This window comes from Neospora caninum, chromosome X (genome assembly GCF_000208865.1).
Source record: "Neospora caninum Liverpool complete genome, chromosome X".
NCBI lineage: Eukaryota > Apicomplexa > Conoidasida > Eucoccidiorida > Sarcocystidae > Neospora > Neospora caninum.
The window spans coordinates 5,964,773-5,984,789 of NC_018396.1; the positions used below are offsets into that span (position 1 = coordinate 5,964,773).

General features: G+C 59.6%; 1 protein-coding gene across 1 annotated transcript; it reads right to left on the bottom strand.

Annotated features, from left to right (window-relative positions):
• Positions 1 to 146: 146 nt before the first annotated feature.
• On the bottom strand, positions 147 to 15,811 carry NCLIV_051760 (conserved hypothetical protein; the record flags this gene model as incomplete). The annotated part of the gene is made up of 15 exons (XM_003884729.1): positions 147 to 2,786; positions 3,350 to 3,575; positions 4,014 to 4,345; positions 4,583 to 5,662; positions 6,030 to 6,436; positions 6,708 to 7,053; positions 7,301 to 7,913; positions 8,178 to 8,649; positions 9,020 to 9,373; positions 9,678 to 10,203; positions 10,680 to 10,780; positions 11,241 to 11,373; positions 12,048 to 12,190; positions 12,520 to 13,429; positions 13,925 to 15,811. 15 exons carry the CDS (start codon positions 15,809 to 15,811, stop codon positions 147 to 149), a joined length of 10,170 nt encoding a protein of 3,389 aa, XP_003884778.1.
• Between the last annotated feature and the right edge of the window lie 4,206 nt (positions 15,812 to 20,017).

Here is a 20,017-nt window from a genome sequence, read left to right on the forward strand (position 1 = left end):
GCCAGAGTGTCAGCTTTCCGCGGTTTTCCTCCAGGGCCGCCGGTTCCGCCGCTCCTCCTCTGTCTCCGAGAAGTCGAGTCGCCTCGTTCTCGTTCTCTACAGTCTCTGGTCTCCGTCAGTCGGCCCGCGTGGGGAATGTCACCAATTCACAGCGTCGCCGCGGGTTGGACGTGGACGAGACACTCAAACGGGAAACCCACAACAGCTTTCCGTCCAGCGAAACGATCGACTAACTCGCTTTCCCATTGGTTCTCTTCTATTTCCAGGCGTTTCTCATCGAGGAGCTGCGGCACATTGTGCAGGCTGGGGTCCAGATGAATCACGGTTCGCCCGCCCGCCGCTGCAGACGGCGAGCCGTCGCCGGCCCCGCCTTCTCGCCGTTGTTCTTCCCTCGCCCTTTGCTCCGGCTGTGGCCTTTCTTTCGCCTCGGCGTCGCTCCCATCGCCAGTCGACTTTTCGGCCTCGACGTGACCCAATATCGACACCCGGAAGCGCACTTTGTTGACGTTGAAGACGCCGGGAGAGGGGAAGAAGGCGAACAGTGTCGCCTCAACCTTCTCCCCTGGGCCTACAACCCCCAGCTGCTGCGTCCGTTTGCCGAGCCAGTAGAAGCCGTTGAAGCACGCCGGCGCACCGAGCGGCTGTCCATGTGCCGTTCCGACTGGAGAGAGCGAAGCAGCCAGAGATGAAGGGGGCAAGAGAGGAAGCGACGGGACGCTGTTCTGAGGGTTTTCGGCCATCGCCCCTCCTAGAACCTGGTCGCCGTGGACATCAGCGCGTCCACCTCGGTGTGAAGCGACGGGAGCGTTGCCGAGGGCTGCGGAATCTCTGTTCGTTAACGCGCTCGCCACAGCTACCTGGTGCCGCGAAGCGAGACGCGGGAGAACCTCGCAAGGCCCAGAGGCCTCCGCAGAGGCCGAGACGTCAGTCAAGTCAATCACAGGCAACTGCGGCGCGCCAGGCCTGTCTTGGTTCGTCGCGCCTTCTTCCGAGTCGAAACAAAGAGAGTCAGCGGCACTGAAAGCCGCAGGCAAATCGACGTCCTTCACATCTGTCCCTGGAAATTCGACTGTGTCACTGTACGGCGTCCCTCCGACAACCACTCCTGAGCTCAAGCTCGTCGACACGTCGCTCAAAAAAGCTGCGAGTGCCTCTTCGGGAACCGGCAGTTTGCGCCTCTCTTCTTCTCCCGCGCGGCCCGACCCTGCGCTGCTGGCGCTGCCCCGGTGGAACACTTGCGTGTGGGAGCCAAGGAAGGACCCGATGCCGCCGGCCGAGTTCCCCGGGGTGCGCTGGCTGGTTGCGCTCGTTGAGCCCGCGACCGAGCTCGCGGCAAACCCAGTCGCCACGTGCGCGCCCCACAGCCCCGCCAGGGCCGCAGACGCCGCGCCGCCCGATCCTGCGTCCAGCGAAGATGGGCCAGGTCCGAGTCGCGCATGCAGAGGGGGAGGCGGGGCCCGCGAGTTGCTGTAGCGGCTTCTGTCTTGGGAGGACAGCGCAGAATCGGAGGTACTCGCGAGGGACGCGAGAGAAAAGCTGTCTTCGGGGCTCTCCAGCGTTTCGTCGCGACTCCAGGAAGCCCCGAAGGCGAGGGCGAGAGGGCCGCCTCGAAAGGCGTCGGCCTGGACTGTGGGATGGACGACAGGCAGGGGACACGACTGCGGATTCACAATCAGAGCGCGGCGAAGCAAAGACGCCAGGACGCGCCGCTGAAAGACCGGAGGGGACGCGAGAGACGGAGACCGACCTTCGAGGAGTGGACCAGCGTCGGTGCGCGACGCAGCAGAGGAAGGCGCGACGGACTCCGGGACCGCGAGAGGGAGAGAAAACAGCGTCTCCAGATACGCCAGAGAAGAGGGGCGGCGCGAGCCCAGCACAGGAAGAGGCTTCTCTCTCCAGAGCTGCGAACCCGCCCCGCCGCGATCCTTCCCTTGCGAAGAAGTCGACAACGAAGCGAAGCAACGCTCTCTCTCGTGAGTGTGGCGAAGGCCGGGGGCCATGAGGCGACCCGCCCCACCAAACAGCTCTCGGCGCCTCGCAGCGAGAGCAGAGGGCGACGGGAAGAAGAACGCGGCCGGCCTTGTGCTGGGTCCTGTGTAGTCGGGCTCGGCGCCGGCTGAGGATTCACCTGACGCGCTCGGGAATCCGGGAGTGTTGTACCCTTCTCTGTGCGGCGAGGCGCCTGAGGGGACACTAGCCCGACCTGGAGGCTGTGCGTCCCCGGCCGTGCTGAAACAGAGAGGCATCGAAACTAAGGCGCCGCGCCCCCGACACAGGTCAAGGGAGTCTCCTGGGGAGCGCGGAAATCGATCTGCCTCGTCGGAAATCCCGTCGTCCTGTCTTTCTCTGCCAGTCTCCCGCTCGCGACTGGGGGCTCGGGGCAACGCAGAAAACCTGTCGGCATCGTCTCCCCCCCACGCGCGTGCACCTTTCGCGCCCTCGTCCCCTTCGCAGAAAAAGGAAGCGCAGAAGAAGGCGGCGTGGCGGTCTTCTTCTTCTTCCAGAGGAGAGTAGAAGAGCGCAGGCGCGACGGCCACGTCGCCCGGAGAAAGCCGAAGCGGCGCCGAGCGCCCTGCGCCGGAGATGTCGGCGAACAACTCCACGCCTAGGAGAAGAGTCGACGACACATTCGCAAGACAGAAGCGGATGGGGACCAAGCACCCCGCCTCGCGCTGGGAAAAGGCAAGGAGACGGCGATCGGAGGAAGGCAACGCTCCTGACCCCGCTGGATCCGTCTCGATTGTCAGGCGCAGCGGCAGAGACGAAATGCGCGGCGCAAGGCAGACCTGAACAGGAACATCGTGCGACATGTGGAAAGGCGAACCGCATGAGCCTCGCGCTCAGCCGCTTGCCGGCCAGGCACATGGAGAAGACGAGACACCCCAAGCCGGAAACGCTCTACCCAGTCTTCCCGGCAGCCAGCGGGCGGTGGACGCACGACACAGAAAAGCAGCAGGCAGGCATCCTGACACGAAGCCTCGAGGAGAAGGTGGGCCCAGCCAGAGCTCGAAATCGCCGATGCGAGGTGCTATGCTGATGTCTGCTCTAAGGGAAAGGGTACGAGACGCAAACAAATGCACATAACCTCTGCATACAAATATAAATATATATATATATATATATATATGTCTGTGTGATCACGTAGGGGCGCCGAACGGCAGGACATTTCCAGCGCCGCTTTCCTGAGAGCGCAGCCACGGTTTCACCGAGGCCGGCGCTTTGTCGCAATCGCATGCACGTGCATCAACAACGCGACGAAAGTCGCGAAAGGCAATGCAGTCTCTCCGAAGGCCATTCCGGGCAATGAAGATGAAGGGACGCAATCGGCAACACGCGTTCGGCGCCTCACCGGCCTCTCGGAAAGCAGATATCCAGACGGGCTTGTTGCAAGATTCGGGAGACGATCGTGCGCTCGGAAAGGCGAAGAATCGCCGGACGCTCGGGGGCCTGCGAGGGCCCGCGAAGGAGACAGAGGACGATCGCCTGCGAGTGCCTCGCCTGCACAGGCGCTCCGACTCGAGGCGAGAGCCGGAGAGAAGTGAAGCCGCCACCGGAGACGGACGAGGAGACCGACGCTACAGAAACGCAGGAGAGACGAAGGCACACCATACATATACGTATATATGTACATCGGTATGTTGATACTTGATGTATATGTGTGTACCTGTTCGACAAATATACATATTGAGTTGTGTGCGTGGCTGCGGCTGTCTCTGTCTTCCGGTACTATCCTGCTTGGGTGTCCCCGTCGCTTGTCTCCTTGGACGTTTGTTCTACCCTCTTTTGTCCCGGTGATGGGAGCTGCATGCCTCGATACACTTGCACAGGTTCGTCAGTCGACTGCACCATTCGACGTTCTCTCTCCATCTCTCCTGAAATCTCTATTCCTCGTCCGTGTCGCCTTTCTTGTTCCCGGAGACGCCGCGCGCACCGTTGCCACCATGGCACTCCGTCCCTTTGTGTCACCGTCGCGCGTTTTCCCTCTCTCACTGCTGCGTCTCCCCTTCGCGTACCTGGATCGCGCAGCGGCCTCCAGCAAGTCATCGCCTCGGGCAGTTGAAGCCTTCGGGTCGCGGCCCCGCCAGGGAGCGCAGAGGAGCTCCAGAGTCTCGTACGGGCGCACAACCGCGGCAGGCGGCGCGGCGCCTCCACCCTCGGCCACGAAGGGGACGAGCGGCACGGCCAGGCGATCGAGACGCGTGTGCGAGGCTCCAGCGGAGGGCGAATCCGACAGAACAGACGACGGCAGCAAGGCAGACAGATCCTCGATGCAGAACGTCTGTCGCGTCAAGTTTCGAATGCGGCAGTGCAGCAGGTGGCGCCTTGGACGCTGCCACGACAATCGCTGAGGAGAAAGCAAAGCACGAGAGAGCGCGGGAGAGGCGCGCGTCGCATCGCAGCAAGAAAGAGGGCAACGCAACCGCGCGCTCCATCACCTTGCAGAATCCACCCCTGTGTTACTTTGAGACATGGCGCTCAGCAGAATTTGTCATTCCTTTTTGACTCCAGCAGCACAGACGATCTGCGTCCATGCACACCCTGCATGTATCGACAGATCCTACGGCCTGCGACGCGTGCTTACGGGCTCCACTGTGAGTCTGAGGGAGTGTGTGACGGCGAGGACTTTTTCGACGGCTCGCCACAGGGTGCGTCGGGCGTTTGTCGGGCTGTCGCTGAGATCGGCGCTCGTTCCCGAGTCTTCGCGGTTCGTTTCAGCCTCCTTCCCGTCTCCCTGCGCCTCCGAGTCGAGAGGACACCCCACCGCCTTGACACAGAAGCGAACGCGGTGAATGCCCGGCACCTTCCCGCAAAGCGCGAGCGAGAGCTGAATAACGCCTCCTGGAGGCAGCAGGATGTTTGCCTTTTTTGAGGCCGAGAGAGAAGGCGTCCGCTGTTCATCTCTGTGAGGATCGCCGGAGGGACAGAAAGGCCGTTGGCGCGCGAAGCGAACGACTTGAATCTTTTTTGCTTTCTCCTCTTCCCGACCACCTCCCGCGCCGCCACCTGGCCTGGTCTTCTCCAGCTCCTCTGTGACGTTTTCGAGGATTTGTAGTCTCTCAAAGGCGTAGGGAGACTGGCGCGACGTTTCGAATGATGCTGCACACCCCACGCGGTCTCCAGCTGTCTCTGTCCCTGGCAGACTGCCGAGCGCGGGCGCAGATCCAGACTTTTCCACCGGGTACACGAGGATCGCATCGACGACACGGACCAAGTCAGAAGGCGTGACCGCGAGCGAGAGAGAGTCGAGAGCCTGCGTAGACGACGAGCTCGAGAGAACAAGATAGGCGCCAGCTTCCTCGCCCATATACAACTGCCGACGCAACACACGAGACGGGGACGCGCGCGAGGAGACGCCGGGAGCGGGAGCACACGAATCCTTGACCTGAGGCCCCGCCAAGGGGGGAGACGCCAGAGACGCCCTGTCGGGCGCCTCGGGCTCGGCGAGCACAGGGAGATGGCGTGAGGCCAGCAGGGCGGAAACGGCATCCTGCGAGCCGCGCGACGAGACAGCCTGCTCGTCCTCGTCTTCCGTTTCCCCGGGTCGGCGAATCGGGCTGAGAGGCCAGCCGAGGAAGAGCGTCGAGAGAACAGGGAGAAGCTCGTCGACCTCGACTTCTAAGCGGTAGTCCGGTTCATGCATCTCCACGGCTCGGCTCCGAAACTTCCAACGCAGCGCCTTGCCACAAACACACGGTTTGGAAGTCCAGAACGCTTTTTTCACTGGATATGCAAATGCGGAAACGTTTGACGATCCAGAAACAAAAGTGACCACGTGCGACGGGCAAACAGACAGCAGGGAGACGCGCGGGAAGCCGTGCACCTTCACAAACCTCCAGTAGGATCTGAAAACCTACATCAAATGGAAATACATCAACAGATATAACTGTGTAACTAAATGTACACTTCTATATCCCCGCCTCCACCTTGTGCCCTGCCATCACGTCTCGAATTGTCTACAAGGCGGCTTCGAGTCTGGAGGCTCGCATCACCCGCTTTTCGGCAGCGTCGACTCCCTGTGTGTTCCTCACCTGTCCGGGGATTCCGGTGGACAGCAGCTTGTAGTTTTCCGTTTGAAGCAGGTAGTGGATCGGCACGTCTGCGCGCGGCTTCCCGTCTGCGTCGAGAAGGCCCCCACCCGAGCCACCAAATTCGTCGAGGTAGCCTTCGAGGCCTTCCTGACTGAGGGCTGCGTTCTGTGGCAAGGAAAGGCCAGGAAGCTGAGACGGGGCGGGCGCACCGGAACGCCATGCGTGCTCGTGCAGTCCGTCTGGCGGGTCTTCAAACGCCCGCTGTCCGTGAGGAGGCGCGGCGACGGATATGTCGTCGGAAGGCACGTGGCAGTGCCGCATGTTGAAGCGCGCCTCTGGCCGGAGACTCCCGTGCAGACAAAAGGGTTCAAGGAGTCGGATGAAGCCGAAGAGCTCCAGAGACAGTCCTAAAACAAATCCCACCGACGACAAAAGAGACAAGAACGCACATGCGGTTTGTGTGGGGCGCCTCGTCGACGCCTGTGTTCCGCAGCACAGCTTTTCTCGAGGCCGATCTGGTTCTATCGCCCTCCGCCGTTGCCTGTTTCCCGAGTGGTTCTACTGCGCGTCCCCACCTCTGCCAGCGGCCTGCGCGCTGCCGTCCCCGCCGGCGAGACGCAAGGTACCCTCTGACCGTCCCGTGCTGCCTTCCTCCTGTGTCTCGCCGCGATTTCCCACCTCTGACGACGAGTCTTCCGGGGACGCGCGGGATCGCCAGAAGCGTGAGAAGCGTCGACTCTCGAGGCTCCAGGGAGACGCTTGGGATGGAGGGGAACTCGACCGTCCGCGTTTTTCGTCCTTCGCCCGTGAGTCTTCCTGCCTCCTCCTCACGCCCTGTGGGGGTCGGAGACGCGGGATGCACCGAGCCGTAGAGGTGGAGATGGCGGCACTGAATGCGCAGCTGGAGCGGGTTCACCAGACGCAGCAGCACGGCGACCGGCTGGCCGACTGCAGAGCGCCGCCGCGACGCATGCGTGACCGCAGAGGGCGAAGCCGGCAGAGAGACTGGGCAGGGAGTGACGAGCTGCCAAAGACAAAGAACAGAGGGAACAGCCGCCTCGAGGGACACGAGAAGAGACAGGCGAGGTGCGGGCGCCCCTGCCGAGGCCAACAACGACGGAAAAGCAGAGAACAAAGACGAGCGACGAAACAAGGAAACAGAAGATGCGAGGCACACACACGGCCGCAGAGGGTCAAGTGGTTTCCCAGATCTCAGGGTCGAGCCGCGGTGAGACAAAGCACTCCCAAAACAGCAACGGCTCGCCACCTACCACTTCGTGGCGAATCCACGGATCGTCTCCTTCAACGTGTGCCTGTTCCTCTCCGTCCCCCGCTTGTTTTCCATTTCCTCCCCGGGCTGATGACAGCGCGAGGGACTGACGCTGACCCGTCACCGGCGCCGCACTCGCATCCTCTGCGTTTCTTTGTGCGGGTTCTTCTGTCTCCATTTCTTCGCGGGTTCGGTGCCCCATTTCGTCGCCTCGTTCGCCGCTCTCTCCCGCCGACGAAAGAGGATCACTGTCGGGTGACGCAGACGACGCATGCTGTCGCCACTGGTGCCAGCGAAGCGCCAGATAGCCGTCGCTCAATCTCTCTTGGCACTCGAGTTCTACGCGGACCTGCGCGTCTAACGGCGCGCGGCGTGCCGGCCGACCAGCCGCCTCGAGGATCTCGCCGAGCTCGCAAAAGCCGGGCAGCGAAGACGACGGAGACGAAAAGGTCACGGGCGACAGCAAAGACGAAGCCGAGCCCGCGGAGTCGCACAGCGAAGACAGGGAATCCGAGGCGCCGAGGCCGGGACTCCCGAGGACAGAGGCAGAAGAACCGAGGGGAAGGCGGCGCTCCAAGGGGAGAGAGGCATCGCCAGGGAGACGAACGCAAATCCTGGAGGTGCGCAGAAACCCACGAGAAGAAACGTCGAGCTTTCCTCTTTTCTAGCTTTTGCGGTTTGGAAGAAACACCAAAGCCGAAGACCATACGCAATGGACAAAAGCATCCCTGTATGTGGAGGAAAAAACGGGGACGCGGTGCGCGCCACAGTGGTTTACCTTTGTGTCTGGAGTGTACGTACTCGCCCCGGTGGGCCACATGCATGACGACACGGAGGCCCCACCAACCGTTTGGGCGCGTTGTTTTGAATGGTCTCACCCGTCTCTGAAGACGCCTTGTCGATTTCTACATTCCACGTAGGGGACGCGAAGATCAACAGGAAGCGTCAGGGAAGAAAGTGCGGTCAGGTTACTCGGGCCTTCTTTTCCACCTCCGGTGCTCTTCGCCGACCTGCTCGGCACGGAGTGGCGAACGGAGTCCAAGGTGGTGGAGACGGCGGGACCAGCCGAGGACCAGTCTGAAGAGACGGCAGAACCCTTTCTGGACAGCATGGCCCCCGCCTCTTCCTTTCTTCCGTTCAGGAGGCTCCCGTGCCCCAGCACCCCCGCGGCCTCGTGGGTGTCTGAAGCCGAACGCGAGAACGCGCTGGACGGCCCCGGAGCACGCGCGGGAGTTTGACGGCGACTCTGCTGCTCGGCCTGTTGGCGTTGCCGTTCCAGAATGACCCGGCAGACAAAGAGAAATTCCCGAATATAGTGCGATTCGCGACTCGCAGGGATGACGGGAAGCCCTGAAGACAAAGAGCAAGACCGAAATCAAAGAAGCGTCCATGTGTGGTCCGGGTGTCGCCACGCCCATGTCGGGCACGGGAGAAAGAGAAAACAGCCACACACGGAAGGAGAAAGCAAAGAAGGAAGCGCGACGCAGAGACTTTGCGGATTCCACCCAAGGCCATCGGAGACCTCTTGTCGTCGGGCGAGATATCCGAGAGAAGGATAAACCGAGCGCATAGGGACAGCAAACGCCAAGGCGCCGGAAACAGAGACGCCAGGAAGGAAAAAGCCAGACAGAAAGCACGTGCCCAGTCGTCGCCAGTGCGCCCGGCCTTCTCTGTGCTTTTCATCTCTTCATCGCCCCAAGGACCCAGGGTTGGTGTGTACCGTATGTTGATTGGCCGACGGAGAGGCAAGTGTTTCCGTTTCGATCGTCGTCCTCTCGCTCTAGCGAGATTGCTTCGCCGCGCCCCGCCGGGAGGAGCAGCGGGCCGAGGGCGGCGCAGAGCGACGCGAAAGAAGAGACGGGAGGCTGGTCAGAGACGATTTGCCGCACTTGTTGAAGGGAAGAGACCGCGTTCAGGAGGGCCGCAAAGTGGAAAGCCGCGTCGAAGAGAAGGTGGAGAGAAAACGTTTGCCGCGCCATGATGAAGCGAAGATGCTGCGAGACGTGCTGCCAACCCGACCACTCGTAGTGACTAACCACGGACGTGTAGCATCGGAGGGCGAGGCGCTTGAATCCTGAAGAAGCCGCAGCCACAAACCCAGCGAAAACGACGATGGGCAAGACTGCGAATCGCGGAAACCTGCAACGAGTCCAGGAACCTGGCAATCAGTGCACGCGGGAGCGCAGCTGTCCCCGTGCGTTCTGTCGCCTCGGTCGTGACGCCTCCACGCACCGTCTCTCTTCCACGCCGAGCAGCCCTCCTCGTCTCCCGCTCTCACATACCCCCTCAAAGACTCGACGCCGTCCAGCAGTCCCAGGCTGCCCGCTTTGCTCTTTTCCTCTGTCCGTTTTTCCCTTCCAAGCTCGTCCGTCTCTCACCCGCCTTATAGTAGGTGTGTCCTGCCATGACCAGTTGGAAGTTTCGTTTTCTCCGGTGGAGCACTCCTGCCTGCTCGAAGCAGAGCGCCGCCTGTTCGAGCAGCATCGCGCTTCTGACGGCCTGGCTCTGCGCGAAGGCTGCGGCCATGGCGGCTTCGAGGTCCCTTGTCTCGTCCCGAGCTTCGCGCCTCGTCTCTCCACGGTCTGCGCCGGTGGGAGACCGTGCCTCGCCCCGCGCACCGCCGTCGCTGCTTCCAGCCTCGCTGCCGCTTCGCGCAGGGAGAGAGAGGGAAGGCCGCGAGCGCGCGTCGACGGCAGGCAGCTCTGCATTCGCCGCCAACAGGCGGCGGGCGGCTTCGACGGCGGCATCGACAGACGCGAGAACCGCCGGAGACGCACACTGTTGCTTGAGAGCGAGGAAGGGCGCGAAGGGCGGCGAGAACGGGAGCGGAAGCATCCCCACGAGGTCCATCGTCAGCCGCGTCCCGAGCAGCACGCACCGGAGCGCCAGGCGTCCCGCCGAGGCCTGCGAAAGACGAGCAAAGAAGCGGACGCTGAGAGGCAAAAGGTGAGAAAGACGGGCGGGGAGGCTGAGCGCAGGCAGGGAAACCGAGTTAACGCGGTCGGGGATCGACGAAGCTGCAGAAAAAGACTAGAGGAGCTACATTCGGCGGTGGATCTGAACAAGGCCAACGGGAAGGAAACAGGCAGCAGGAAACGGACATAAACAGGTGCCGCGGAAACTATGGGAGGAGACAGGGAAAGGAGATAAGAGACAATAAAGCATCACTGAGAGACGTGCGACAGACGGAAAACGGTAAAAACAAGACACATGTATACGTTTATGCATATTTGTGCGTTTATGTGCATCTGCACAAGGAATGGAGCATGCGGGAAATCAGAGGCGAAGGGTGAGTGCCATGGGGGGGAAAAGCAGAAGACAACGACCGCATGTACAGGTGCGTGAGTGAGAGCAGTCGCACAGAGTTGGTCTTGCCTTACTTTCACGTAAGCACTATAGGCTTGTTCAATGCATCCCTCAACTTCTCTCCGTGCCGCTCCTGACAGGTGCAGGCAGATTGCGCTCATTTCGTACGCGCCGCCTGTGACAAAAACAGCGGACGCGGCCATTCCTTCAAACTCCACACGGAGTGCGCCCGTCGTTTCTGGTTTCGACACCCCACGCGAAATCCGCAGATAGGCAGATCGAGGCACTGACAGTCAGAATGCGACACATCGCTTGTGCATACACAGCGATATGCAGGCGCATGCTTCCACGGCATCTTTGTCTCTTCCTGCGTCCCCTTGATGCGCATACACTGGAGTGTACATACACCTGACCACGTGTCGCGAGCCTGGATCCCGAGTGTAAAACTATGCAGATACAGTCGACATCTGTGCACCGACTCGTCCTGTAAGTCTAAATCGGTATACCAACATCAACGAGTACAGATCAAAAGATGCGGGGCGGTGGCAAAGGGACACGGATTCTCGTTCCTGGCGCTGGGTCAAAAAGAGTGGACAGTTTCGTCGCGAACGAGCGGCTTTGTCCCTTAGGCGCACCTAACTGCTTCCAGCGTTTGTCCTGCTTGAAGTCTGCCGCGCAACTGCGAAAGCTCTGGAGCGCCGCCTCGTGCATGCCGAAGAAAAGCTGCAGATCTCCCAAGAGACGGTACTGCCACTCGATCGCATGCAGCTGAACCGAGCAACGCAGAGTCAAGCACGCACGCCCGAAGGAAGACGAACGGGGTGAAAACGCCGGGGAACCGCGGGCCCCACCCAGACCAGGAACCCCCACCTGAGACGCCTCATATCGTCCCACCAAACGCACAACCTCGCAGGTGTTAAAATGCCCATACCGGCGTGCGCCCCTGCTTGCCAGCTAACGCGCAACCTCAAGCGTGAGCGGCAACGTCGACGTGGGCGCGTGTGCCTCGTCTGTATGCCGCGAAGCTGTCGTCAGCGCCGGCTGTGTGTCTACGGGTTCTGTGTTCACATGTTTGCAAAAGTACTCCATGATCTATCTCCAAACGGAGCGAACCAGGTGTTTCTGCTCCAGTGTCTGTGCACGTCGCTCGCACACTACCCGTCGTCTCGCGAACTCGCTTTCCAGATATGCATCCGTCATCTCCTCTCCCGCCGGCCGACTGTGACCCGGTCTATCTCTAGCGGCGGTTCAGCTACTGGATCCTACAACGCCGAAGCATATGGAACGACGGGCTTTAACTCCGTTTCGATAGCAACCTGCAACCCGGATGCTCACGAAACGTACACCTGTGCATATATGTATATGGACGTGCTGATATAGGTGTGCCCATATTGGAAGTTCACATTTCTGATTTGCGGTCTCGGACGTCGGCGAGGTCTAACCTGGTACGCAGACTGAACGACTTGGTGCTGTGGCTGTTGCACTCCGTTTTTCCGTGGGCTTCCTGGCGCGTCTCCAGAAGACCCCGAGGACGCAGATTTGCTGGACTTCGACGAGCTGTAAGTCTGAGCGAAGCTCCCAGACTCTGAAAACACACGAAACCGCCACATATATGTGCGCATCCACTCGAGACCACCGCCCTCCACACACATCCTCACGTGCCGACCCAGGCCTGGCGACCTACAGAGGCGTTGCCGGCCGCTCCCTACGCTGTCCGGCGAGCAGAAAGCCTCTTCGGTCTATCGCGTTCTAAACCCGCATGCGGGTGTGTAACTATGTAGGCATGTGAATGCATACAAACTCTAACCAGGTGCATAAGAGATGTGCCGCTTAACTTGGGCGGTCGGCGAGAACGGCCCTGCGTGTACGTCCAGCAGGCTTCCTTTCTTTGGGCCTCGTGTGCACTCGGTTTACCTCCGAGGAACGCTCCTCCGACGGCAGAGAGGAGCGCCTCCGCGGCGCCGCCTGCCTGCTCAGCGACGTTGGCGACTACGGAGCTGGCTGAGGAAGGAAAGGCGGAAGCGAAGGGCGAGAAGGAAGCACTCCCGCCTTCGCCTTGGTTTCCACTGGGCGCGCCGCCCGCGCCGCCCCCGGCTGGGGGCGGCGCGGGCGCAACTCCGGAGGCGTGTGCGCCGGAGGCACTCGAGGCTCCAGTCCCTCGCGGCTTCCTCCAGAGGTACCGCAGCTGGTTTCGGAAGCCTTTCCGATTGCTCGCAATCGAGCCGTCGAGCTGTCGCGCCTTCCGTTCCATCCAAGGCAGAATGCCCGTGTTGATGAAGTGCTGAGTGAACGCCGACAATGAGTGCAAGTCGCTCCACGACAGACCCACGCAAAACGAGGTGTCGAGACAGCACAGCGTGCTGCAGTGCGCATAGAGCTCCCGGGCGGAGTCCGCGAGAGAGGCCGGTGGCGCCTCCGAAGCCGGGTGCGCGGCAGGGAGAGGCGACGGCACGGGGCCGCGCTCGGTTGAAGCGTGGCCGCCCGGTGAAGAAGGCGAGGGAACGGAACCAAACGATGCGCGATGAAGAGAACCGCCCGACGCGCTGCACGGCAGGCGCGAGGCCACGGGAAGGGGAACGTCAGAGCCAATGAGCGACCGGATCTCGCTGACGCCGTACCCAGGGGGAGAAGCGAACGGCGAAGACGCGGAGCCCGGTGCGAAAGCAGAGGGCCAGAGAGACGAAATCGTGGACGGCGACAGCGAAGCCGGAGGACTCTGCCCCGTCGCAGGGGAGAGAAACGTCGGGAATAAATTCCCGGACAGGGACGAAGAGAAACTGACCGATAGGTGCTGCGCGTAGAGGTACCGGATGGACGGAAGAAGCTGAGCAGACAGAGGCGGAAAGGCCCAAAAGGACGAAAGTGAAGCACGGGCCGTCGCAGCGAAGAGGAGGTACCGAGCAGAGGAGAGGGCAAACAGGATCGGAACCCGCCGGTACATCTCCAGGGGTTCGGGGGAAGCAAACAGCGGTGGTGCACACACGAGGTCTAGCAGACACAGACGCCCAAAAGCGAGGGACGTTGTGAAGCGCTAGAGATGCAAATGGAAAAAATGCGTAGTCAGACACGCAGCCGGCACAAAATACAAACCGAGAAATGAACGGCGCAAAACAAGGCATCCACATACCTATATATGTTTCGAATCAGAACTATGTAGAGAGAGACACACATGTACATACACATGTACACCCCACGAATACGCCCCATGCGAATGTATATATATATATATATATATATATACGTATATATATACATATATATACATATATATACATATATATACATATATATATATATATATACATATGTATAGGTTTACCTGCCAGTGACTCTGTACGTTCGTTTTTCTGCCAATGGTGAGAAGGTGGCAGTTGGCGGGAGGGAACGCAGCACAGAGTTGCTCGAGAAGTCTTTCGTTTCTTCCATCTTCCGCTGGATCTTCACTGTCTCTTCCGCTTTGTTTCTCCTCCACCCCTTCATCGTCCTCGCCCCCTGCTCTCGCGCTCTGCTTCCCCTCGCGCCTTCTCTCCGTGTCAGTCGCCCCCGCCTTGTCGTCGCCCTCGCCTACGCGCGGCTCTGTCCCCTGTTGAGACGATGAGAGGGAAAACGCAGACGACGACAAAGGGGAGGAGAGAGAAGAGACAGAGGTAGCGGACGCGGGCGCAGCCTGTTTTGAGAGTTTTAGTGCAGTGCTCAGGTCGGCCTTGGCCTCGAAGGCATCGCTATGGATGTCGAGGATAACGAGGGCGCGTACCGGATTGGGATCAAAGACATACTTGCCACACAGGGAGGGGAGGTTTTTGGTCTGCAGCAGTTCTTCGAACGCAGCAACTGGATCTGCGTCGCGACTGCTGGCCACGAGAACCAAGCCCACAGGCTGGCAGAGCGTTTCGTGTTCCGAAAAGCGCAGCCCGTCAAACACGACTCCTTCCCAGTCATTGTACCACGGCAAGTCGACTCCCCGCAGCCCCGTGGTGCTAGAGATCGGCTGGCTGCACGCCTGTGCGTAAGCGTCTTCGCCCTCCGCGCCGGCGCTCGGCCCCTTCTGTCTTGCCGGCTTCTCTCGGACGCGAGGCCCTCGGGAAGCCCCCTCGACGTCCGAGATGAAGGGCGAGGCCGCCGACGCCCGCACCGCGCTCGTCCGCGCGGCTTCGACCGCGGTCGGCCGTTTGGAGCCCGAGGGGCCCACGCCCCCTGGGGCGCCGAGGCGCCCAGAGGACGCGAGAGCCGGGGAGGCAGCTGCCGCAAACGTGCTCAGCTCCGCGAGACTCGGTGGGGACTGGGAGAGGACGCGCGTGGCGAGAGTGTCGGCCGAGAATTCGGAAGGCAACTCTGCTTCCTCGAGGTCGAGGAAACGGACGGCAAAGTCCGGAGAGATACTCGCCTTCTTCGCGCCCGACCCAGCGCCGGAGACAGACGCGCCTCCCGCCTCACCTCCCGCGGCGCGCTCCGGCGTTCCGGCAGAAGAGAAGGGGAGAGAGAGCGAAGAGGCGAGGGCAGAAACCGAGGCCGTGGAAGGTGCCGTCGAGGACACAGACGAGGGCGTCGACCGTCCGGGGCCTGCGTCCCTGCCTCGGGCAGCGGATCCACTCGGCCCAGGGGGGGCGGCCACAGCAGTGGAGTTTGTCTGCGAGCTTGACGCATTCGTGCTCAGAAAGGGCGAAGAGACATTCAGGCGGAGGTTCAGAGGAGGGACATCTGGGCCCTCGTACACGAGAGACGCGCCTGTCGCCTTGGCAGACGCGGCCGGCTGCGAGGCGCCGACGAGGCCGAGCTGGTGGACGTGGACGGGATGGTAGCCCTCCCTGCGAATAAACTCTTCATCTTGTTCCGTGTGTTGAATATCTGGGCAGAAGCCGCAGGACGCGGAAGCCCCGCTGGGGGGATCGCATGCTGAGGCACTGGCAGCTGCGCGGAGCGTCGCAGCGACTTTCCGGACGGCGATTGCGTTGCCGTTGAAAGGCTGGAAGAGCGAGGCGAGGGAGAGGCCTGTCAACGCAGCCACTTCCCGCTTGGCGCGCTCAGTCCCCCCCACGAGAATGACGGGCGAGAAGGTGCGCCGAAGCCATCCGCGAAGCGAAGAGGACGAGGGCGGCGGCGAGGCCACGGGCAGAGGGGGCGGGAGAAGAAACGGAGAGGGCCAAGCAGAGCAAGGGGAGGCAGGGGCGGCGGGGGAGAGAGAGGAGGGAGACAGCGGAGAAGTCATTGTGGGGTGGGAAGGCAGCGAGACGGAGTTTGATACATGGCCGAGGCCCCGTGTGATGATGCCTGCTAGAAACCGAGCGATAGAGACGAAAGGGGTTCAGAAGAGAAAGAAGACGAGGCGTAAAGGATGGAGACAGAAGAAAAGCGGGATGCAGAGGAACGGAGAAGGAAGAGAGGAAGGGGAACGGAAGAGAGGAAGGGGAACGGAAGAGAGGAAGGGGAACGGAAGAGAGGAAGGGGAACGGAAGAGAGAAGCCTCTTCTCTCCCACCCCTTTGTCGTGAGACCAGGCGCTCAGCGTCCCATGGCGAGCGTTCCGGGTTCTCCTGCTGGCCAATGGGTAGCGAAAAAGATGAGTCGGGAGGGAGATAAAAGCAAGGGAAATGAGGAGACACAGAAGGAAGGGGAGAAGGCAGCACAGGAGAGAAGAGATGAGCGCGAGGATCTCGAACAACAGCTCGTTGCGCCTCGACACATCGAGGTGATGAGTACCCGCTGATTCGAATCGGACCCTCAGGAGGGGAACAAAAGAACACGAAGAATACATGGGCACAACCGACGACGGACCGCTTGAGAGAAAGTCCTTTCGCCCGATGTGCTGTCGTCTCTGCCGTGTCTCTGCCCGGGGTGTCTTGTGCGACACAACGAAACTGCAAAAGTGGATGGCATAAATTTCATTCCCAGACGGAAAAGGCAAGGCAGGAGAGAGGTGACCGAGTTGGGACGAAGGAAAAGGAAAACGGCGAGGGGGGCGACTCAAGGAGAAACATGGCGTCAGAAGAAGGAACGAAAAAGGAAAGTCGAGACAGGGGCGAGAACGCGAGCACGGCGGGTGGTGTACATACAGATGAGGTACGCCTTGGCCGACGGCTCGGCTGCCGAAAAACACAACTAGACGGCGAAAAAGTGAGGAGAAAAGGGGAAAGAAAACGCCTGGACGAAAAGCCAAGAGAGAATAAGCTATTTCTTGTAGACCGGAGGCCTTCACTTTCGTTTTCTTAGTCGCAAGCGAGAAAGGAAACGCGCATGTCGTTCCACTAGATGCACAGGCACCGCACGCCCAAGACCGTTTCCAATCGCCGCGAGCTTCTCACTAACCGACGGGAAAATTCGATGGCGCACTAAAAACGATCGTTTCTTTCTTCTCTCTGCTGGAAAGGACGGACAGCGAAGCAACCCGCGTGAGGGCGACAAGCGGCCGCCTTCCAAACCGCTATCCCGGCCCCCAACACGGAACCGTGCCCTATCTCGCGACGACTGCCGAGAGTGTGCATGCACAGGCCAACTCCCTAATTTGCAGAGGAGGAGTGCCTCAAGCAAAAACGGGGGTACAGAGGCCGCGTGGGCGTGTAGAACGACATGGTATAAACTAGGTGAAGCGTTGAAAGTGCTCCCACGCGCTACAGAGTCAGCGGGTGTGTGAGCGACAAAGCTGTTACAGAGGAGCGCTCGTCCAGCGTTCTGTAGGGCAAGAATCGAAGCGCAGAACGAAGGCGCAGTAACGACAGCCCAGTACACTGTGTGCGGTGAGACGAGTCCGAAGGGGCCACACTACGCAAGGTACACACGAGCAGCGAAAACACGTAGAGCCCGCGGCATTTGCTTCGCATGAAGAAGGTAAAAGCCGCGCTCCTTGGAACAGTGGAATGTACGCGCGGCGGCAGCTAGCTGCTCAGAAGACGAGCACAACACTCTCTCGAGTTCTACGGTGAAAAAGACCCACCACTACAGACGAAAACGTTTTTATCGGATTTGGATCGGGGCCGATTCTGTCGGGGTTTCCCTCGCAAGCGCCGTTCGTGGCAGAGTGTGCGGCCCTCAGTGGAGAGGTGACGAGGGGTGACCTCGGCGACGGGGACTGCGGGATCAGCACCTTTTGCATGTCCAGCAGCTGATGACACCTGACAAAAAAACGCAGAATTCACCTTTCGAGAGTCCCCAGAGTGCTACAAGAGCCCTCCCAAATCTGCAACCTCCAGAGGCGCGACACATCCCGCTCGACCGTTCCTTCCTCTCTACGGCGCGCTTGAGTCTTGGTGCCTACGTGGTCGAGTCCGTCGCCGGTGGCTGGAGGACGCCCCGTTGGACGGTTTACAACCCACGCTCAAAAAGCCCACAAGACATGTTCTGCGTGTGTATCAGCAGAGAGGGGAAGCTATGCTACTTTTCCATTCGTGGGGTTTCGCTGTTCTCTGTGTGCCGCAGGCGAAACGCATCACAAAGCACCTACATGTTAGGAAGACACGCGTTTTGCACGAGCTGCACATACAAGCAAGGCAGTGAACGTTCCGCTGGAAATCATGAGGAGCGTGTGACGATTCTAATTAATCCAAAAACGTCCGTACTCCCCGCAGAATAACATGCGCCGTGGTGCATCGGGCTTCGCTGGCAGTTTGCGGGCGACTTGCTCCACTGCCGGTGTTGGTTTTCACAAGGAAATACCACGTTGTTTTTCCAAACTGGTGGAGTCCGGATTTCCGTTTTCCGGTCGGTCAGTGCCCAGACTGCGCTTCCCTAGATTTCCCTGATTATCTTTGTTGTATTAATACAGGGTGTTCAATTGCTTCTATCTCCACGATAGTTATCATCTTAACTCTGCCCTGCTAGTCCTTTGTTTACAGCTTGTACCGTTGCATTCAGGAGCCTACCGCTATATACGATGATTTTATGTGATCACATTGGTATAACTCAAGCCGAATAAACAGACACACTATAGTACCTAGGATACTGAATATGACTCCAGTTATGAAATACAGACAACCAAGTGCTCTATGATTGCTCAGCACAGTTCCCTGGGTATCCAATCCAGTGTTGTGCCTTGGGCATTGAAGCTCAGTTAATTAGCGTTAGGTTTGATATTCTGTACCAGCCGATCTAAAATCGTGATGTCATTGTCGTTTATATAAATCTAGTAATGCTTGACAAGTTTCTTGTAATGTAGTTAGCTACTGGATACGTTTTACTGTTAACTTACTACAGACCATGGGAGCGAAAAAAATATAATATGTAACTCCGTTCATGGAAATCAAAAGAGCTTTCACGCAGCAATCGCAAAGAACTTGGTTGTCAGTATCTCATAACTGGAGTCACATTCAGTATCCTAGGTACTATAATGTCTCTGTTCATTCACCTTTAGGTTATACAGCTCTGGATCGCGGATCATTTGTACAGAGACTGCATTTCCACGTATCGCCTGAGAACGCCAGAGCATCGCAAGAGCCATTTCGGCCTGTTGTCACTGCGGGGTGTCTCGAACTGCTCACACGGGGGTTCGCTTTTGCTCTGAAACCCGATAGACGCATTAGCAGCTTTGTGAACAGCGACGTTCCGCCGTATGGTGTCAGCGCTGAAACGCTTTTAACCCTCCAGGAATTTCACCAGCGCTTGGCCGCGAAGACTCGGCACTTGCAGCTCCACTCTCTCATGTCCGACTTTCTCACAGTGGGAGGAGCACCACCATTAGCAGAACTTGATTGAGAGTGACTGTTTATCGAGAAAAGAGGAATGCTGGCCTTCCTAAGAGGTCTTCGGCCCCAATACCGCCACTCGCGTTCTCCCCGCCCTCGGTGTAGCACACCCATGCTGGGGGAGAAGAAACGGAGCACACTTTCAGGAACCTCTCTCCAGAGATTCGTGCCTCTCAAAATCCAAGAGTAACTGCACTCTCTTCTCGTGCTCCAAAGCAAAGAGTTGGATGCTTACGTTTTAGAGAATCGCGCGCCGGGGGCTACCCCCGCATCACCCCCCTCGCAAGAACACCAAAACAGCTCGGAGTGTCGCCAAGACAAGCGGGATACAAATGTGCACTTGAACATGCAGCACTCGGCTGCCAGTCTATAGTCTGCCCCTTACTCTTCTTTGTCTACTCTTTTCGAACTTTGCATGTTTCTGTCAAACTCCCGTGAACAGCGATTGCCCGTCTCTCTCCCCTTTTCCTCGTGCTGCGGCACTTGTCTTTTTCGACCCCCTCTTCTTAGCTAGATTCCCTGCGCAGTTTTCGTTGATGCATGCGCCTCGTTGCGTCTGCCTTTGACTGTTTCCTCCACGAAAATCCGCCTACAGTCTTCGTTTGCTTTCTTCCCACGCTCTCTGACGCGTTTCGTCCCGTTTTCCTGCGCCTTTCCATCGGGTCGCTCGACACGAGACCCCGTTCTGGACCTTTTCGCATCTCGCTTTAACTGAGAGAAGTGCCGGGGCCGCCGGTGCTC